The following is a 21,819-nucleotide window of genomic DNA, read 5'->3' on the forward strand; positions in this document are numbered from 1 at the left end:
CTTCAGCCTGGCACATAAACCCTGGATTCCCCATCCAGACTGAAGAGTGCATGAAATTGTTATGTTTCTATTTATTTCATTCCCTTATGTTGAATCATTTTTATTTGTTGCTCTGAGCCTTTTTTTTTTTTTTTGCTAATTACATTTGAAGTTTGTAGTCGTGTAGAAAGGAACAGAATATAAAAACGTAGTAGACCTAAAGAACCAACTCAACTATGGGACTTTGCTTCTCTTTATCAATTTGAGAATTACTTATATTGCTCTGTTCTATAGTGCCTTCAGATAATTCAGCCATGCTTGCCAAAGACAGTCTAGCCTGAAGACCATACAGCTGATTTGCATATATTTTAGCATTTTTGTCTTCTGTTTGCTTTAAATATTTCCTAAAACATAGAACAAATCAATTCATTTCTACCAAGGGCTAGGACTGGCCACAGTGAATTTAAATGCCTACCTCGTGAGCTAATAGGTTGTGTCCTGTCTCTGTTCAGCTAATAGGGGCTGCTTTCCTGCTCAGGGATTATTTCTTGCTGCTGCTCTTTGTTTTGCTGTTGTGTTTTTAGGACTGTGTCTGGTTATTTGCCAGCTATGGGACTAGAGCAGAGGTGGAATTCTGAGCTGTTGTTCTTATTCTGAGCCACTTCATCCTAACCCTCATCAGAAAAGGTTGGGAAAAACTAGATGCCTGTGAAGACTCCTTTAAAAACCCTGGGTGGGTTTGTTTTTTCAGCTATATTGTTAAGGTTTTCCACTCTGTATTCTTTAAGCAATAAATAAATTCCTCATTTTAAATGGATTGTTGTCACTTTATTAAACTTGTCATATAATCAGTGCACTCATATCCACACTGGAGGCAAGCAGTAAACTCCAAGATTAGGAAATGCCACAAGATGCTGTCAGTAAAGGAGTTCCGTCTAAAGAGCTATATTAGCCATAAGAAAAGATGAAACATTGCCATTTGTGACAACATGGTGGATCTTGACATAATCATGCTAAATCAAATAAGCCCCACGAGAAGTTGAGAACCATATGATTTCACTCATATGGGGATATAAAAAAAGCAACAAATGAACAAGACAAAGAAAAACTCATAGATACAACAGTTTAGTGGTTATCAGATGGAAAGGGAGTGGGGGGTAGATAAGAGTAAATGGGGTCAAATATATGGTGACAGAAGGAGATTTGACTTTGAGTGGTGAACACAATGCAATATACAGATGATGTATTGAAATCTATATAATTTTATTAACCAATGTCACCTTAATGAATAAAAAATAAAAGTAAAAAATTATTTAACTAATACTAAAAAATAGAACTCCTAGGATAATTCCTAATGAACTAAGCAAATCATCTCTTATTACTCATACAGCATTAGGATTTTGAGAGAGGGCAGAGAGAAGTGATAAAAATGGCAGCTTTGATATTTACATTGAATTCTCTCGTGATGGAAAAAATAGAAGGTTAGAGTCCCAGTTCTGCCACTCACCTTGGGCAAGTCCCTACACCTCTTAGGGCCTCTATTTCCTCATCTAGAAATCAAGTGTGATAACATTACCAAGAAACATCTGAGAGTTTTCTAGAACTAGTCCAGCTACACCCAGGTACGGTCCCAATTGATGAAGTTGGTATTGCCCTAGGAAATATACTCCCAAATTTTCTCTGCAACATTTAGTGCCCCCATTCCAAGTTGAAGTTAATAATCCAAGGGCATAGAAGAGTAGGTCAATATGTATGGGCAGGGCCTATGGAGGAGGGATGAAGAGAAGGAATGCTTGGGGTTAATGGAGGGAAGAATTGAGGCTAAGGGAGATAGACATGTTAAGGGCAAACAAAGATAAGATTAAATGAGAAGTTAGAGGACAGCTTGAAAACCAAGATGATATAAAAATGATTTCCACTGCAGAAAACCAGAATTTAAAAGAGAAGAAAGAGAATGGGGAAAAGGAATTGACTGTCAGAGGCAGAAGGTGGGGAAGAGGCAGAGTTTGTAAAGAAGATGGGCCTTTCCAGATGAAGGAAGGCAGAGGACTGGAACAGAAACAGATAAAAAGTACCCTGGGGACATGGCTGGAGAGACTGAGGCCAGCGAGGGTGGCATATATGCTACAGGTGGCATCCGGGGGTGATAGAGGTAGAAGAGCCCTATCCAGCCTCTGTCTAATGCTGCTGCTGAAGAGCAACCGGAGCTCTGCTGAGAGGCATGAGGGAAAGGAAATAACAGGAAGGGGCAAGGTCAAATTCATATGTCTGCTGTACTCTTTCATTCCATGCTACCATGTCTCATTGTAACCCAAGGTAACTGCTTCGGCACTGCCTTCCAGTCCCCCAAGGCTTATTGCTGCCCTGACACTCCACCCCAACACACACACATGATATCTCATAAAGTTTTCTTTTTCTATAGCCCAGTGATTCTGACTTTTGCCTGTTAATAGACCTGCACTGTCAAATATGGTATCCACTAGCCACACCTTATTTTGAGCCCTTGACATATGGCTAGTCTGATTTGAGATGTGTGGTAAGTATAAAATATACACTGGGTTTCTGTAGGGGGACTGCTCTGTGCCAGGGCTCTGACAACCTTGAACTATCCTCATAGGCCAAGGAGGCAAGGCTCAACTGCAGGCTGCCTTGGGCCTTGGTGGAATGTCCTGTAATCCTCCTGGAACATGAGAAGATAGTCAATCTCACGAAGAGCTTCTACAAGACCATTCCCACTCACCTCCCTATCTTGAGGGAGGCTGCCATGAGGCAATTTCTCATCCACCTTCCTCATCCTGGTGAGGCATGAGACTTTCTGCCTGCCCTTCACCCCAGCCCCAAAGGGAGCATCTGCAGGCCATATAACTGCTTAGCTGGAATTGGCTACTCAGCAGCAACAGGGTGTCCCATCATCCATGATACATGTCATTGGGTCTCTTTTGTTTCAATGTGGTTCATGGGACAAAGGATTCAGGGAGCCGATACCATTGCTGTTCTTGCTTTTGCCATCTCTATAAGTAATAAATTGTCTGGATCTATGTATCTTGTTTCTTTACCAGCAGAATATGTCAGGCTGTTTGAAAATTTCTAAGACTTATTTTTTAAAGGAATATAAAATACCTCATTAATAATTGTTTTATACTGATTATATGTTGAAATGATATTTTGGATAAAATAAATTATCCAAATAAATATATTATCTAAATAGATATTATCCAGTAAAATATATTATTAAAATTAACTTCAGTTGTTTGTTTTTACTTTTTAATATGATTGCTAGAAAATTTTAAATTGCATATGTGGCTCACATATTTCTATTGGACAGTGCTGTTATAGATTGGTGAGAAAAGAAAAATTGGTGGTAGGGAAGAGGGACTGACAGTTTTATTTTGCTAGAAAATAGCACTTGTAAAAAACTATCACCACCAACCAATTCACAGGGATGTTGTATATATCTATAATCTAAATCTAAGAGATAGACCTTTACATTGAATAAATGTTACTTTATGGAAACTCGCTGCATTGTTCTTTTTCCAATATTTTTTCAGGCTGGTAAAAAAAATTCCTCAGATTGAGGATGGTATTGAAGAACTATTGCCATAAAGAGCTCGTTCCATGAGGGGTTAACTAGCTAATTTGTGTAAGGTCTTGAGAGGTAACCACTCCAGGTAACTGTGGTGGATGCAGCTAGTGGGGTGTCTTTTTGGTCCAGTAGGTGTTGGACCAGAGAGGGATGTGAAATATCAGAGTCAAAGAGTATAACCAGAGGAACCAAAGTAAACAAATACAAATTTATTCTTTTCAAAGCAGAATTCAAGAGAAAGGGGAAAAGCACCCCAGTGAGTGGCAATCGAAGTTAACCAATTTGTTCCCAGTCCTGCCCCTTTGTCCCAAACTTTTCTAGACTTATGTGCCACCCTTGCTACCTCCCTTGAATCCCTTCCCCAGCTCCCACCCTCATGACCCATTCTTGTAGCCAGCAAGGAGCATAGCAAGCCTCAGTCTGGCCTCAATACTGCCCTGGGGACAGCAAAGACATTTAGCAGCCCGCCCCCCCCAACCAAATGCAGCAGCTGTGGGAGGAGATGGAGGCTGGGAGCTGAGCCCTGGCCTTGAGCCTTTCCCTCTCCCACAGAGTTGGTGTTAAAAGAGTAAGAAAAGAACTGAAGTATTCCTTTGTTCCCAGGGCTGGATTATTGGCAGGGAGGCCCAAAGATAAAAGTACCCACTGAGCAGCTAAGTCTCCCTACCCCTTGGGCAAATCCCCCAGTTTCTCTCCCAGGACTGTTTTTCTCAGGAAGCTACTTTCTTGGTTATCTGTCGCCTATGTCAAGGGAACTATGATGAGATTCTTGGCCTGAAATTGTCTCAGAGGCCATAAGTCTGCCACTGAGAATGTGTATTAAAGGAACACTCTAGCCTGAAGCTGCATATGGATCCCAGATCCCAAACACACACCTCAGGCAGTACAGGTATTTCTTAAAATGAATCTGGAGGCAAAACATCTCCCAGGATTGGCCTCTGCCTGGCCCCCGGGTTTCTCATTACTGCAGTATGCCAGCCCAGTTCCTGGAGCACAAGAACTCAAACAAGTTTCTCTGAAAGAAAATATTTCCAAACTTTGGGTCTTGAAGGAATTGGGTACTTGAGAGCCTTGATTTCAGTCTTTCTGCTCTAGAGGGAAGTGCACATGTCATTCTGGGTAGGGCTCTCCTTAGGGAACCATACAGCCTGATGTCCTCCAGCCAATCAGCCTCCCTTAACAATTTCCCAGTCAACATGACTCCACCTTGCTCTTGCTTCAAGCAGAGGCATCCTCATAATGGCTTTTTGGTCTCTATCAGATTCTGTCAAGAATAAGTCTTCTATCAGTCCTAACTGTTCCCTGATACTATTTGACAACAACCCCAGCAAACGCTCACATTCCTTATCACAGATGCTAATCACAAGTCAGAGGTTTTCCTCAGGCTGCCTACCCAGCAACTGCCCCCACCATACTTCCAAATAAGACCATAAACTATGCAGCATCACATACAATACCTCTAGGAGACATGATACATACCAGATGCCTAATGACATACAACACTTCTCAGTAAATCCCACCCTAATTTGGATTGATAGCACCCAAGGATCCATTTACCTTACTGCGAGCAAAGAACCCACACATGCTGCAGTAATTGCCACTGGACCCTTGAGCGATACACAGGCATACCTCAGAGATATTTTTAATACGGTTCCAGACCACCGCAATAAAGCGGGTCGTAATATTTTTGCTGGTGGAGGGTCTTGCCTTCAATTTGTAAAAAAACACAACATCTGTGAAGTGCAATAAAATGAGGTATGCCTGTACTTACCTTGGGCATTAAGGTAAACACAAGACCACAAAGTGTCAGTGACCCCTTTAGTGAAAATTCAACTCCTGACCTGCTGCTTCAGTCCACCTACAGCACAAATCCTACGTAACAAGATCTATATCTTCCTACCATCCCTGGCCCAGTGCGGATGTCACAGGCCATCAGCAGCCCCAGATCTATTGAGCGGAGTGGGGGTTATGCAAAGAATTTTCCAGGACTTTCCTGGTAAGATTGTTTTATAACATCTACCCTCCTAAAGCTGAGGCAGGTATACACTTCGAAGACCTTGAACTCTCTCTTGTATAGCAAATTTCTTCTATCTCATTTCTGTCCACTATCTAGGCCCCTACAAATATAGCTTCCCCCTATTTATGAACAGATGCCCAGGCTCTGTGTTTGATGTCCTATGACCTGCCCATCACATACCCAGATACCCAAGTCCTCCTGCCCAGAGACCTTATGAGCACTAAGACAGACATTGTGATGAGGTCTGATACCCTGGACATGTGGCTTAGCGTCTCCCTGGCAATTCCAGAAGAAGGCAATCCTAGGCTTTTGGACCCAAGTTGCTGCCTTCTCTCCCCTGCAGCAGATTAATCTAGCTTCTCAGCAGTTCTACCCACTGGCCCACTGCTCGATTATATAGCATAGTGCCCCAACTATCTGATACCCTCCTGACCTCGGTGGCAACCATGGCTTTCTTTAAGACCCTGAGCCAGACTTAAAAATTGGAATGAGCTAGAAGATATACTCTGTGCCTTAGCCTGACAAAGGCTAATAAAAACCTTATTTGTTCTTTCTTTTCTGGTTGGGGTGAGTAAAGCTAAAATTTGCTCTGTTTTGGTACCTGAACCATTGTTTAGAGGAGCCCAGGAAAATTCATCCAAGGCCTAGGTCTCAAAGCAAGATTTGGAGTGAGTGAAGAGAAGAAAGTGACTCTACCTGTTAGATTCCTCTGTAGCCATAGGCTTCTGTTGCTTTGGTCTTGATGACAGCTCACCCTAAACATGAATGGAGAGATATCCTAGGGGGAGAAGCCAGGATACATCTATCTGTTCGATCAGAGGCTTAGGCTTACAAAGAGTAAGGCAGAACATTAATGCTTCAAGAGGTATTAGAATTTAATGTGTGAGTGAGGCCAAGGAAGTACTGATGTACAGTACATAGGTAGGATAGATATGTAAGCATATAAACTTAGGCAAATGAAGTTGACTGCAGGGTTCTAGGTTATAAAGCCCCTTTTGATAGAAAGCTGCCTAAGTGGGCTCTGTCTCTGTTCAAAGTTCCAAAGCACAACACGCTACCCTTGCTATCTATTCTGAACAGTTTCTGGAAAAAGGGATCATGGTATATGCTGCTTAGGAATAGTTCAGTTTGAGGATCGGGTTCACATCCCAGAGTTAGAACAGTTTTATACACAAGGTCTTGCTATTGTCTGGGTGGAAAGTTGCCAGTGGCTCCTGGGAAGGGGCCACTATTCTAGGTGGCCCATTGCATCTATCTTATGATTAGCTAGGGACAATCAGCCACCTCATACGATTCGGTCTAAAAGAAACAAGGGTGTTGGGCAGTCACATTCTTCCAGGTTAGTAGATGGCTTCCCCTTCCTCACCCAAGGAGAACAAGAACCGCTTGCTGAGCAAGCTGCTGGCCCTCCCCCAAGGCTGTGAGGGCAGACTCAGAAGAGCCAAGAGTGGCTTCAGCTGGATTCTCAGAGTAACTCAGCTGGTCTCTCAGGACGCTAAGGGCATCAGGAAAGAGGAGGATCAGGGGGAAAAATATCTAAGCTCATAAGTATTTCTTTAATGTTTCCAAATATAAGATGGAAGTAGGAATCAGAATGAACTGTTCCTGCCTTGAGGAAGGTCTGTCAAGGACTGAGGCAGAGGAACTGAAGATATCTGAGGAGGAAACAACATCTAGGTAGCAGTAGGATGGCTAAAAATATGCCCTCAAGCTGAAGTAATATGACACATGCTGCCCAGCATTTTTCAGGGGCACTTTGCTAGAGAGGGGATATCTTGGGAATACCCTTTTATCTCCCTGAGTTGGGCCAGAGAGTAGGGCTAACTCTTGTGGATTCATAATGCTGGAACCCTGGGGTCATTAGGCTTCCCTATCTCCATAATTCCATGGAGAAGGAAAGACACCAGTGGGCACTGCTTAACTCTGCAAGGGAGTTTATCTCTTCCCCATCTGAATGGCTTCTGAGTGCCATTTGCCTGGGTTGCAACAGAAGCGTACTTAAGGGACTGGTCTCAAACTTGAGGATTAGAGAGCAGATTTCTAGTGTCAAAAGAATCATGCTTCTCCCTTCCCTGGCCCCCACACACCCACCTCATATTGCAACAGATCCTTGCTGCTACCCAGAGCCCAAAGAACTCTGGCTGAGGAATGTGGGGCCAGTGGGAACTGGAAAGGTTGGGTGAAGGCTGGGGGAAGGCTTTGACCAGAACTGGGAGGGGACTATGGACTATAGGATGGGAATCTGGCTCCATCAAGAGGCCAGCAGGGTGTTGGCAGTCACATCAGAGCTTCGCACACTGGGGAAGGCATGGCGGAGCTTCTCCATGATGTCCTCCAAGCACAGGCTGACATCTTGGCTCTTTGACCCCACATCATCTGCATTAGAAAATAGAAATTTAGGAAGAGAGCTAGATAAGAGTCCCTGATGAAGCCAGGGGGCTGAGGTAGGATGTGGCCAGCTGAAGGGCAAGTCCAGAGAATTTGTGTCTTCCCAGCACAATGCATAGTACATGGGAGGTGCTCAAAATATATGTGTAGAATAGAAAAATGAATGAATCAGTCAATAAGCCAATCATGCCTGATGCTAAACCCAAAGCCATGAGGAGAAACTAGTCCCAGATCTAGCAGAACCTTAGGCAGAAGATATGGGGCAGGGCAAAAGCATGGAGGTAGGGGCCGGGAGGGGCTGGAAGAACTCACCTGCAGCCTCAGTGTCTGGAGTAGTCAGTCCCTTCTCCTGGGGATGACTGCCTTCTGACTGCTGTGGAGATGAAGCTAGGGACGAGCTTGCAGAGCCATTGCAATCTGATTCGGTGGGTGGCTAGCAAGAAGTAATGCATGACTTAAGTGGCTTTGCTTTCCTGATATCACTTTGATAGACTCCTGAGCTTAAAAGGGTCCTTAGAGATCTCATGCCCATCCTTTTGTCCTTGGACTTTAAGAAATTTTCGTAGTGCCCTAAATGGTGGCTTCCCCTTTAAGGAAACTTCTTAGAATATTCAATTACTGATTATATCTTCTTCCTTCAACAACATGTGTCAAAGTTTCCTATATTATAAGAGTGGCATTGCACCTAAATGTCTCTTGCTGTCATTTTAGCTACAATTAAGCTATTTAAAACCCAATTCTCTCTGGAAATGCAGAGTTACACACTTGACCCTCAGTTTATCCATCATATGTTAGAGACCTCTGGCGTCTAGAAGCTATCCCTTGGAGAGTCTGGGGAAGTGTCAGGGGTAGTATCATCTGGTATGTATAACGACAATAATAGGTAACATTTATGAAATGTTTACTATATTGCTGGCATCATACTAAATTCTTTAAATACATTATCTCGCTTTATGTTCACCGCAATTCCATGAAGTTGGTATATTATTCCTGTTTGACAGATGAGAATATTGGAGCTTAATGAAGCTAAGTAATTTTCCTAACACCCCACAGCCACTAACAGGCAGAGCCACATTCAAGCCTAGGGCTGTCTGACTCCAGAGCTACACCACATCATATATACTACCTCTCAAAGAAGAAAAGGACAAAAAGTGACAAGAGCTTCCTTCACAGCAAAAATCTTTCTCTTGTCAAGCATGTCCAAAACTGCTTCTATCCAGCAAACATAATAATAGTAGAATCAATGTTTTGGATGATTCTTTGACCTTTATTCTTTTAATACTGAGTTCAAAAGTGTTGTAGGGATGTGAGCCTTCAGAAGTCCTCCCTTTGTCCCAGGCCCCACAGTGACTTGAGAGTAACACACAAGGGTGGAGTGGAAGCTAGGTGGAAGAGAATTGGCCAAGAAATGAGACCTACCAGCCCCTTCCTTCTGCCACTTTCCCCAACTTTCAACCCAGTTCTCTTCAGAAGGTCATCTAACAGCCACTGCAAAGGAGCTCTTTCTTTTTCTCTTCATTGTCATACTCCCCAGCTCCCAATCTCTCCTTCCTGTGCTCAGGGGCTGCTCGGGTCCTTTCTCTGGCTCCAGCCTTACCTGCAGGAGCAGCTCCCTTAAGCGATGCAACTGGGACTCTAGTTGCTTGTTGTGGTCTTCAAGAATCTGCATACGTGTCTCCAGGCGGCTCTTGTGCTGCCGAAGGATCCGGGCCTCAGCCAGAAGCTCCTCATTGCGGTGGTCCTGTGACACTTCACCAGAGCCCTCAGCCAGGGTTGGTGCCTCAGCAGCCTCCTCATGCTGCCACTTCAGCCGTCTCAGCTCTCCCTGGAGAATCCTGACAGGGACAGAAAAGTCGAGACCTATAGCCTTAATGAGGTGTTGACTGTCCAGGTCCCAGATGCCCCTTCATACCTAGGTGTCAGTAATCCTTTTGCTCTTCCATCTCCATCCCCATCCCAGCCATGTTCTTGCTTGAATGGCCATATCCACTTTCTCTCTAGTACATATGTCATTTATTCTGCCATCCTTGGGCCTCAGAGCAGAGAGAGTTGACATTTCCTATAACAAATGTCTCTGGGCATTGATGTGCTGCTTTGGGGATTAATTCTGACCTTAAAATCAGGCAGAAACACAGTCTGCAAATATGAGGCATTAGAGCCACTGACTCACCTACTCCATTTTAAGATTTTTAGATTCCAGGGAAAGATAACATAAACAAAAGATCACCCATTTTGCCTCTTCTATCAACTGCCCTCCTCTTTGGCCTACTTTGAACACCCATGTTGAGTCATCAAGAAAACAAATGCCAAAAAGATGGTCTACTTTGGGGGATGTTATTATTTTTTTTCCACAACAAAGTACTCTCTCCCCAATATTTTCCAGGGCCTGCCCACTGCTATTGTAATGCAGTGTTTCTCAAACTATCCATTGTGAAGACTTATTGGGGTGATCACTTAGTAAGTTATATAAATGTCTAATCACTATGCTGTACGCCTGAAACTGATATATCATTGTATGTCACTGGTAATTGAAAAAAATTTTTTTAAACTATCCATAGTGATAAAAAATTTTTTTTAACTATCCATAGTGAAAAACAATAGTGGATATTTCAATTCACTGTGGACTAATATGTAGTCCAAATGCACATAGTTAGTACACAGCTCATACCACATGTGACTTGCCACTTAAGTTCAACAAAACTCAAACTGGTCTTTACCCTATTCAATGAAGACAAATCTACTAATTATGTGCTGGGATGTCATGACAATGTCAAATTGAAATACAAGTTTCTAAAAGCTTACTCTTTATTTATGTATTTATCTTGCTTTCAACCAGTAAAGAACACCTCATAGACTGGCCCTGTTTAAAGGCTTGTGACTCCTAGTACAATCTGTGGGCTAGCAGCATGGATACGCCCCGAAAGCTGGTTAGAAGTGTAGGCACTCAGACCACCCCCGCCAAACCTGTGAATCACAATCTGCATCTTATCAAACTCCCCAAGTGCACACTAATGTTTGCGAAGCACCGTTCTGAGGGATGTTACAGATTCTACTACATGCTCACAAAGTGGCTTGGACCCTCCTTAGGCCCTGCTGCCACTGGTACTTTATGGAGATTAATGCCATCCCCTGTCATCTTCTTTACCTTCCCTCATCCAGGCCTCAAATGGGCTATGCAGTGTTACCTTCCTCTTCTTTTATTACTTTCACTAAATGCTAAGTATCTCTTTCCATTCCAATCCTGACAATTCCTTGAGGGCAGAGACATGTATACTCTTCTGTATTCTCTGGATTTTCATTTTTCTCTTTATATCTAGTGAGTACTTGGAATTATTTGGGTTGAGTTAAAAAGATGCAATAATTACTAGAATAGCTAGCATTTATTGAACCCTTACTGTAAGCCAGTTACTGGCTAACACATTATATGCCTGATCATTTGATCTTCCCAAGTGCCTCTAGGAGGGAGGTATTATTTTCATCATCCCCATTTTACAGATGAGGAAATGGAGGATCACAAAATATAAGAAACTTGTTTAAGGCCACGTAGCTAGGCTGTGGAAATGGCAGGACTTGAATTCAAGCTGTCTGACTCTAGAACCCACACAGAACTGTGCCATTACCACACCCACCTGTTCTCATTCTCTAAGTGGGCCAGGATCTTCTCTAGCTCCCCCTTGCTTTCTGTGGCCATGCTGCATGGAGCTAGCTGTCCGAAGCCTGGTTCCCGGTCAGTAATGGGGCTGGAGTGCCGCAATAGGTATTGATCCTCGTCTCTGCATGGGTGTGGGGAGAGGAAAGGAGGTGGCCAGGCACTGAACTGAGAAACAGCTCAGGGCATGAGTTCTCAGCTCCCAGCTCAGGCCTCAGGAGATGCATGCTGAAGGATTCGCTTCTAAGTCATGTAGAGAAGGAAAGGCCTTAGAGGAATCAAAGTGTTCGAAGGTAGAAGAGTCGTGGTTAGGGGTACTAGGAGAGAGTGTTTTCAGGATGCTGGGGCTTCTGGGTTCTATTAAAAGCCCCTGGGAAACAATGAGCAAATCACTCCCTATTTTGTGCTGTTCCCCTACTCTTTACTTTTCCACTCCCAGGGAGGGATCACAGCCTGCCTGAATCCCAGTCAGGGCCAGATTGATCCATGTAGCCAGCAGCTCCTAGGCCTCTGAGCAGGCCAGGTACTTCCATGGAGATGAAGGGCCACACTTTCGTCAAGTCCCTGGTGTCTCCCCAGGATTAATGTGGCACTAGATGAGCCTTTGGCATCCTGATCATAAGATAATGGCTCACTTTTGTAACTTTAGATGAGAGCATATTCTTTTTCTCTCAAAGTTGGGCATAGAAGGATGGGATCTTGCAACAGGAAGGGATCTGGGCAGATGGCAGGGAATAGTGCATTATTAATTCCCCAGGTCATTTAATAGAGGGCAGACTGCTTCTCTTACTAAACATTATGCCCAGAAATCATCCTTCTTTCCTTAGGGCATCAAGGACCCTAACCACCACACCTCCCTCCCCTTGAGGATATACCCTATCCAAATGATGGCAGAGGGATCCTAAAGAGAGCTATTCCAGAAAAGAAGCAGCTGTGGAAACTCACATGCTGTCATCTGGGGACAAGCTGTCATTAAAGAAGGAGCAATTTTGACTTTCCATCTCAGCAAGCCTGGGAAAAAAAGATCAGGAACAGAAGGGAAAACAGGATGTGAGGCCTGCTTTCATTTCAAGGACTTTAATTCCACAATAGGATCATCAGCTTTGGAGGCTGCCCCAACTACCCGTAAGTGTTGGGTCTTGCTGGCTGCCATGTACCCCACTGTGCACGTTCCCATAGCCCTGACCCCATTCTCTTTGCCTCAACTGAAAACCCCTTCCCCGTGAGACTCCTTACAATCCCTCTCCCCCAAACCTGGTAGTACCTGCTGGCAAAATGCTCAATGCGGGAGTGTGTGTCAGCATGTGGCAGCCTTGGGGAAGAAGCCGGCCTAGAGGAAGGAAGCAAAGACTCAGAGGACCAGAGACTGGGTAGCTGGGCAGCCTGTTTCCTCGCCGCCACCCTCCTTGCCCCCTGTTACCACACTAGGGAGATGGGCAAGAGCTCATGGGAACAGGACACTGAGACTAGATTTACAGGGTCTATTTTTCAGGCCAGATTCCTGGTCATGCCCAGGTTGAACTGTCTCATCACTAGTCAGGTTTGCCCTGGAACATACCCCTACCCATGTGGGACTCAAACCCTTCACATCCCCAGGCTCAGCCAGGCTGCCTTCAGCCCATGCCCAGCCACCAGTACTCACGTCTCACTATAGTCGGCCTCCAGCACTGATTGCACAGGCAGATAACCTCGCTGAGGGTGTTTGCTGAAATAATGCTTTGAGCGGAATTTGTTCTTTAAGGTTATGGCAAAATCCCTCATGTTCTCACTGGATGTGGTCTGAGGGGAAACAGGGTAGAGGAACTCACCTTAATGGCTTCAGGATATTCTGGGGGAGCTGTAGCTGTTTCCCTAGAGCAGGGAATGTGACTGGCAATCCACTTTTGTTCATGTCTACCATACCCTGCTCCTAGAAAAAGGTCTCAAAGACACATGCCAAACTGTGAACATTGGTTGCCCCTGAGAAGTTGGACCAGAAGGGTGTGGGCCAGGCTGAGGACAGAGGAGGACTTTCCTTTTATATTTTAAACACCTCTATGTAATTTGAACCTTTTACAATGAGCACATATTTGTTCATTTTTAAAATATCATTTGTATAAATTCTAGAGATGTAGAAGATAAGCCGGAGGTAGAGGATTACCAGTTTACCATCTTGAGCCAGTTTTCATGACTTTTATAATGTTTACTTTAAAATGATAATGAAAGAAAAATAAAGGGCAAGGTCTCTGCTCCCACTGGGTCACACATGTTTCTGTGCCAAGAGAATTTAGAGAAGAGATGACATCTTGGAGGGTGGATTGTGGGGAAACAGATTGAAAGATGGGGAGGTAGGGTAGGAGAGTCAGTTCAGGCAGCAAAGCCTGAAGCTGTGGATCCTGAACACAGCAGTGTAGAAATTCTGTGGTTGGAATTCAGGGATGCTGACCAACCTGGACTCAGGTGGCTATGAAGTGCATGGTTGCCAGTGAAAACAAGGTGGAATTAGGGACCTAGGTAAAGAACACCCCCCGCCCACACCAAGAGACTGAGTAATTAATTTGAGTACAAACTTTGGTATTGACTAGAAGGGATGGAAGCAATGATAAAGCAGCAGGTGAAGACCAGGTGACAGGAGCAATACAGAAAACTAGGCCGGAAAAACTAAATTGAGCAATGAAAGGCTCATTCCCTAGAACTGCCTTTCTCTACTTTTTCCTGAGACCTCTGTCTAAAAATAATGAGTGCCTTTTAAATGGCTAAGCATATTCTGGGCTGCTATAGCCAGCTGCCACTCTGGTGAGAGAGAAGCTCTGCTGGAAGAACAGAGAGGCCTGAAAATCTTGAACTGGTGAATCACCAGGACTGTTTGGAGAATGCTCCCCAGAGGAGAGCAGAATACAGATAGCTAGTGCTTGGCCAAGTAGGTCAAGGGCCCAGAACCTGAGATCTGCCCTCCTGCCCAGCCCAGAGGCTTCGTACCGGGTTGTAATACTCCATGATGGGGTAGTGCAGCTTGTTGCCTTTGCTGGCCCTGCCTGTCAAGAAGCAAGTCTGGCAGATGTCCACATTAAACTGTTTCAGACTCCGGTACCTGGAGGAGAGGACAGAGGATCCAATGTACCATAGTGACCTCCCTGTTCCCCTAACATCCAAATATACACACACATTAGAAGGGAGTGAGGCATGAAGCTATAACATACTCAACCTCCTATGCATAGCAGTGACTGAGTCTTCACTAAATGACTAGCCTTATCTTAGAGACCATAAATCTCCATGAAATCATATGCTCAGACTCCAAAAAGTGTGGGAAATAGCATTGTCTCACTATCTTTTTTAAAAGGAAGGGGTAGCAGGGGTAAAGAGATCATGACATCAAACAGCTTTCTAAACAAGAATGGCCCCAAAGGGTCCAGTCTCACAAGTACCACCACCTACATTGGAGAAGTTACTCTTTCAATACAAAGTGGGTTCTTCTACCAGCCCTGAGCAAGTTGGCTAAAAGTTATTTCCAAAAGTTATTTATAATAATAACTCTATTATTAACCAATATGAATTAGCTCTTCAGATCCAGGTCCAAAGCCAGGCTGAGCTGCCCAGACCTAGTAGTGTAGAATGGTGAAACACTTGGAGAAGTCAGAGGATCCAACATCTGCTCCTGGATCTACACTGTATCTATATTATCCAGCTGTATGAACTTGGGCAAGTCACAATCCACCTCTATGCCTCATTTGCTTATAAAAAGCAGGATGATTGTGAAAAGAGTGTGCATTAGTGCTTTAAATAGTTATAAAAAAAATTGAGCATTTTATGATGAAAGCCAAATTCAGGATAGTGGTTATCCCTGTGGAAGGAGGTGGAGAATGTAATCAGAGGAACTTCAAATGTATTATAATAATGTTTTATTTCTCAAGCTTGGTGGTGGGCACACTCTATGGGGTGTTGAAGCTGGCTCATCATAGCTCATGACAGCCAGTTGTTAAAATTTCAAGGATTTTCCAAGTTGGCTGTTAAATAGAGCCATTATTTAAAAAATAAATTATATAAATTCACAATTAAGTGAATTATATTAAAAACAAAAGTAATAAATGCTCAAAACTCATCACCTCATAATTAATTTACTATTATCTATGCTCTCGAGGTTTACGTCTATTGGATCTACATGGTGGAAATAAATGTGTAACTGCATATCTCTTCCCAACCTCCTATGGGTAGCCAGACATCAGCCACAGTGGGAGTATTTACATCATGGAAATCAGCAAATGCTGCAAATTAGGTTTCTTTCTTGCTTTCTAGAGAGTTGGTTGTGAACCATTTGCCAGCATACTATTTGGTACATAGGTATTCTTATGTCAGGATGATGGGGCTTCTGGGTTCTACTTAATGATTCCTGGGAAAACATGAGCAAATTATTTTCCTTTCTGTGATATTCCCTCACCCTTTCCCTTTTGCTTCTCTATACATTTTTGTAGGTCTAGAATATTTCATAATACAACTAAAACAAAAGAAAATATTTCATCATTTCCAATTTTTAAAAAATTTAAATATTCTGCAATAGAAAGGATTACGATGATATATAACAATGTATAATAGATTAGGTATAATGATATAATTTTGTAATACATGATTTATATGCAACATGGACTATTTATTATTATTATTCTATCAGGTATTGTTTTCCCTACCTGAAGCCCTTGATGGGGCACTGCCTACAAATAGAGCACTTGGTCTGATGCTTCACTTGCTCAGCAATGGTGACCCGATGCAGAACAGCCAGCCACACCATGGACTGGGGCTCCAAGTTGACCCACTCTAGGAACTGTGAAGCTTCAATGACTGGCTTCCCAGTGCTCTAGGGAAACAAGAAGCCCAATGGCAATGATTGAGGCCTAAAATGTCTTGTGCTTAGAATTGCAGCCCTCAGAGGAGCAGGAGAACTAGCAAAGCCTAGGTTGGCCTATTCTCCAGAGGTGTCTACCTTCTGCCCTGTCCTAGGAGAGCTGGAGCTCTCTCTAGCAGGACTCTGACTCTAAAAGCCCAGAGAACCCTCTGCTCTGTTGTTCCATCCCAACAAACTCCCTTACATCTGAGTAGTTCAGATCAGAAGCTTAGCTCTTAGTCCTTCCTCTCTTCTTTCCACCCTCCCCCCACCATCCCTCCCTTCTACTCTCTACAGTTCCATACTCACAAAACGGAAGCAACTACGGACACTGGGCTCCACGTTGCTGCCCCCAAAGGCTGCTACTTCCCCCAATTGACGAGGAACCTGAATGGCCTCATGAAGCAGGACACCAAGGTGGCGTTGGTCACACTGGCTGCCTGAGTTGGCAACTTGGCTGAAGAGATCTGCTGGCCCCACCATAAGTTGTAGCCAACCCAGATGCAGAAAAGGCCAGAGAATGGTATCAGGAGAAAGAACAGAAAAAATAAGACAAAAAAAAGCATACAGACTTAGTTAATGACTTTTGAAATTGGAATACCTAGAGGTCCATCCCTGACCTTCTAGAAGCCCAGGAGTTCTAAAAAGAGCATTCCCTGAGTTCAGAGAGAAAAACTGAGACAGACATGAAAAGAGGGAGAGAGAGAGATGAAGACAAAGAGTGAGCTGTGTGTGAAAGCAGTGCCAGACACAGATATAACACTGTTGGAGAAACAGATTATCAAGAAGCAAGATGCGGGGGAGGGGCTCAAGGGCACCTGAACATGAGTCACACTTGGTCTGCTCTATCCTCTCCTATTCATATAGCTTATATAGTCTGATACTGCAGTAATCTCTCAATTATCCACATAAATGGAAAGAAACTCTGGCATAGATAATCCAAAAAGAGGAGATAAATCAAAGCATTTGATCCTCTAAGTAACTGTGGAATAGACTGTGGTACTTATATTTGAATATGGCTAACACCTGCCCTTTTGGGAACTCCCCCATCCTACCCCAATCTTACAAAAACTTCTCTAGAGATTATTGTCTGTCTGCTTCATGCTTCACCTAAGGCTTAGAAAACACAAATGTAGAAGGCAGAGAACCCAGATTTTAGTTCTAGATCCATTACTGACTAGCTTTAGAAACTTGGGTAAGTCATGAATCTCTCTATGCTGCAGTTTCCTTACTTGTAAATTGAAGATAAATAATCATTGTCAATCCCAACTCAAAGGAATGTTGGGAGAAATAAATAATATCACAGCTATGGACATGCTTTGAAATGTAAAGTTTTCCCAGATCGCTGTCATATCTCTTCTGCGATCTGATGTAGTACATATCCTTTGCCATTCCGATTAGTCTAATTAGTGCTTTGTAAAAAATGTTTTCTGCGTACTTCTATCTCCTACTCTGGACTGTAAACTACTTGAGGCAGGGACCATGTCTAATTGAACCTAGTACTCACCACATTTAGCACAGTGGTAAACACAAAGTAAGCACTTGACAACTAATGATGTTGCTGCAGAAAAGTACAAAATGCTGTACACAGATGGAGGGTGAAGAGGAAAGCAAAGGTACTAGACTCCAGAGAGGTTAAAAACTACAGAATGATATACTGTCTACCTCCCAGTAATGGATTATTGTGCCATGGCTGTGTAATCACATGGGAAGTCTCCAGTAGAATGCGACATGCTTGAGCTCCAGACTGGGAGAGGGCTAAGCCTGATAAGTCATGGGGGAATGAAACCAGGAAGTCTGGGTCCTGGGTACCCTAGGGTGCCAACTCAGATCCTGGCCAAGTAATTACATCAAATCTGAAGGAACTAAACCCCTTGCAGTGACACAGGAAATAATAGCAGGCCTAAGGTCCATCTTAGCCTTTGGCTATTGTGGGTTCTTTGCAAAAGCCTGGACCAGGAAGCCTCACAAGGTAATCCAAGTAGCCCTCTGCTAAGTCATAAGACCTACCTTCTGCTTGTCTTATATCCCACACCTCTCCCTCCACCCAGCTCCACTCTAGACTTTGGAGTTGTACTCACACTGCAGTTTTTCCTTCACTTCTGTGCCACACAGGCATGCAATGCCAGTCTTAAAGGACAATGCCCGCATCTTTCCACTGCGACCACTAGGTTTAAAAGAAGAGACTGAGAACATGAATATATGGAAAGGGTTAACATATTGGCAGCCATTTCCCTCACAGAGTTGATCCCAGCAGGGCTCTGTGCCAACGATGCCCCAAGCTGAGCTGGGTGCAAGTTTACCATGAGAGTGAACCTTTTCCCACCAGGTCTACTCTAGATGTCCCATTGAATTTCATACTGGAGGCTGCCAGGGCTGCAAGCCCTTACCTATCAAAAACATTGAGGAGCCAGTTGAGGCTCATGTCCACACAGAGTGGCACGTTGACCAGGATGCCTCTTTCCTCTTCCAGCCGTTCGTATAAGGCAGTCAGGCAGTGAATGACCTCCACCACGTCCATCACATGCTCACTGGCCTGCAGATCATGTTCATTGAAGATCTCCAGGGCTGTGGTTAAAGTTACCAGGTCCACTGAGAAAGAGAGAGGGAGAAAGTATAGCCAAAAGAAGAACCCCAGGGGCTAGACAAGGAGATGAGGCCACCAGCTTCACCAAATTTGACAATCTCCAGACCAACTGTAAGTATGATACAAGCTTGCCCTTTACAGAGCTGCTCATACCAAGGAAGGAGGCAGCAAAAGGCCCCCTAAATTAATCCAAAATGTTTCTATACCCATATGTTCTTTGACATTAGTTTCAAAAAGATGGTGGGATGTGAGTAAACTCACCTCCTTTTTGTGTTAACTCCCAAGAGGTCAAATCCCATTTTAAATTTCTCTGTCTTTACACACATTTCAACTGCAAATAGGTTTGTCCATAAACCTTGTTCTGAGAACCTACAGACCAGTTGTGAGGGCTCAGGTGCACCTGGGTAAATGCAACATACCTCAGGAGGACTTTTAAATTGTCCCCAATGCTGGAATTAGTGAAGGCAGACACAACAAGAAGATTAAATGAACAGCATCTCTGAGAAAGGCCAGAAGGCACATTATATCTGCAACCATGTTGTCCCCTAACCACTGGCATTTGTTTCAACAGTTCTGCTGCTACATGCAATAACCCCAAGATGGCAAAAGAACATAAGCTCCCAGTGGCTCCAAATCATCAGCTAAGATACTTTCTGCCATAAAAAAAGTTGCTTGATTATCCATGTTGGGCAGAGAAGGGACAAGGAAGAAGATAGCTGTGGGTTAATTTGGAAACAATTCCAGAGCTTGGGGAGAATGGAAGGGCCCTGGAAAGTGCAGGTTTCCACAGCTAGTATATCCCAGCCTTTGGAGGGTTCCCATCAAGCCAATCAACAACCCTGGTCAAGGTGGGATGAAAGTGGGAAATATCCGACAGATGAGGAAGAGCAGGAGTGGGTAGAAGGCCTTAAAGGAAGTGCAATGGGAGACTTACAGCGCAGTGCCTTCTGGACTCTGCGTAGCTTCATGGCAGTGCGGTAGGCTGAGAACTTAATGTTGTTGAGGTCAGCTGCAAAGAATGGAAAGAAACCCACTCAGATCAGGGAAATGCAAATTAAAACCACACAAGATACCATTGTATAACCACCAGACTGGCAAAAACTAAAAGTCTGACAATAAGAAGTGTCAGTAAAGATGTGGGTGAATGAGAACTGCTGTTAGAAGTGTAAACTGATACAATCACCTTGGAACAAAAATGTGGTACTACCTAGTAAAATTGAACATTTATGTATCCTACAGTCCAGCCAGTTATTATCCCAGAGTAGTGATTTTCAAATGTTTGTTGACTAAGATGCATAGTAAGAAATTCATTCTACATCATGGTCTAATATACATACACTCATGTGTGCATGTATAAATAACTGAATCAAACATTTCAGGAAACAATGGATTTGATAAAGTAAAAACATAACAAAACTAATATCAAATATGACTTTTGCTAAGGATATGTTGCACCTTCATATTTCCTAGTCTATTTCAATTTTTAAAATGCTTGTCATAACATGCTGAAACAATGTTAGATCTGTAGACTGAAAAACATGCACACATGCACCAGAAGATATATACAAGAGCTCTTTAGCAGCATGGTTCTTATTAACTCCAAACTAGAAACAACCTACATCAACAGTAGACTGAATGAAGAAACTGTGGTATACACAATGAAAGACTATAGCAGTGAAATTAATGAACTATATTCGCATACATCAACATGGATAAAATTAATTTGTAACCTAATGGTTAGTGTCTCTTAGTAGCCAAAGATAGGGCATGCGAGAGTCACATTCATTGCATTCTGGACAGTGCCTTTTAAAGTAGACCTGATTCACATCTATAAGTATAATTCCCTAATGCGATGGTTAAATGGTCCAGGGGAAATGTAGAGCCTCCAGTTGAGGGAGGTCCAGACAGGATATGAAAGAAGGCTGCTGGGGGACAAGGAACTCACTTTCATTCCCACCTGTTTGTTGAATGGGATTCCCTTCTGTTCTTATAGAACAAAGGCAGATCTCCACCCTATACAGGAACCCCACATTCTTACCCAGGGTTTGGTATAACTCAGTCATCTTGGGATGGTCCCAGCATGTGGTCTGAGCCTGGTGGCTACAAACAAAAGCATCAATAGCATGAAGGTCCACACTACCATTCCCCCCACACATATGCATGCACCACTCAGTGATAGGTTGGATGCAAAGAGCTTCAGGATCTGAAGGTGAACCTTGAAATCCCAAAGCACAAGGGTTCACCTTCACCCAGGCAGAATCTTGAGATGAGTAGGAGGAAAAATTGGACTAAATGGAAGAATCCCAACAGATAAAGAGCAACAGGGAAAGGTAAAAAAAAGAAAGGCGAGGGAGCAGGTGACTGACCCGCTTCTGATTCAGATGGTCACTCACTTGATGTAGTAGGGAACTTTGTTGGGTGAAATTGCTCTCTCCCAGGGAACCTGGACAGAGGCTGGTAGGGAAGAACAGAAAGAGAGAGAAGCTGGCTACTATTGCTCTTCAGGCCCCTGGTGACTCCCTTGATATATCCTCTCAAGTAGAGGTCAAGCCCCGAAAGGGGATGCCTGACTCTCATTGCCAGCTCTTAACAGCCCCTGAAGGTGTGGAAAAACTAATAAAAAAAGAGGTTGTTAGATATGCTCATGTGCCAGAGACAGGGCAAGGGCATGAATGGGAATACCTGGCCTCTACCACTATTACAATCTTCTCCTTGAACAGGCTGCTATTTCTATCCATTCAGCTGCAGGCAGCTGGAGTGC

At 43.6% G+C, this 21,819-nt stretch overlaps 1 protein-coding gene across 2 annotated transcripts in view; it reads right to left on the reverse strand.

The window, feature by feature from the left end:
* Positions 1–7,075: 7,075 nt before the first annotated feature.
* Positions 7,076–21,819, reverse strand: part of DRP2 (dystrophin related protein 2) — a 38,375-nt gene continuing 23,631 nt past the window's right edge. Inside the window, exons 10-24 of one of the 2 annotated variants that reach the window (XM_006920695.2) lie at positions 21,452–21,512; positions 21,097–21,158; positions 19,993–20,067; positions 18,862–19,063; positions 18,553–18,638; positions 16,781–16,938; positions 16,278–16,444; positions 14,575–14,686; positions 13,259–13,395; positions 12,881–12,946; positions 12,562–12,627; positions 11,597–11,740; positions 9,565–9,802; positions 8,280–8,400; positions 7,076–7,955 (exon numbers count right to left, since the gene is read on the reverse strand). In XM_006920695.2, the coding sequence (XP_006920757.1) occupies positions 7,831–7,955; positions 8,280–8,400; positions 9,565–9,802; positions 11,597–11,740; positions 12,562–12,627; positions 12,881–12,946; positions 13,259–13,395; positions 14,575–14,686; positions 16,278–16,444; positions 16,781–16,938; positions 18,553–18,638; positions 18,862–19,063; positions 19,993–20,067; positions 21,097–21,158; positions 21,452–21,512 (1,820 nt within the window). In that variant the 3' untranslated portion in view covers positions 7,076–7,830. The remainder of the gene's footprint in view (positions 7,956–8,279; positions 8,401–9,564; positions 9,803–11,596; positions 11,741–12,561; positions 12,628–12,880; positions 12,947–13,258; positions 13,396–14,574; positions 14,687–16,277; positions 16,445–16,780; positions 16,939–18,552; positions 18,639–18,861; positions 19,064–19,992; positions 20,068–21,096; positions 21,159–21,451; positions 21,513–21,819) is intronic. The other variant, XM_006920696.1, reaches the window with a different exon arrangement.

This window comes from Pteropus alecto, unplaced genomic scaffold (assembly GCF_000325575.1).
Source record: "Pteropus alecto unplaced genomic scaffold, ASM32557v1 scaffold179, whole genome shotgun sequence".
Classification (NCBI taxonomy): domain Eukaryota; kingdom Metazoa; phylum Chordata; class Mammalia; order Chiroptera; family Pteropodidae; genus Pteropus; species Pteropus alecto.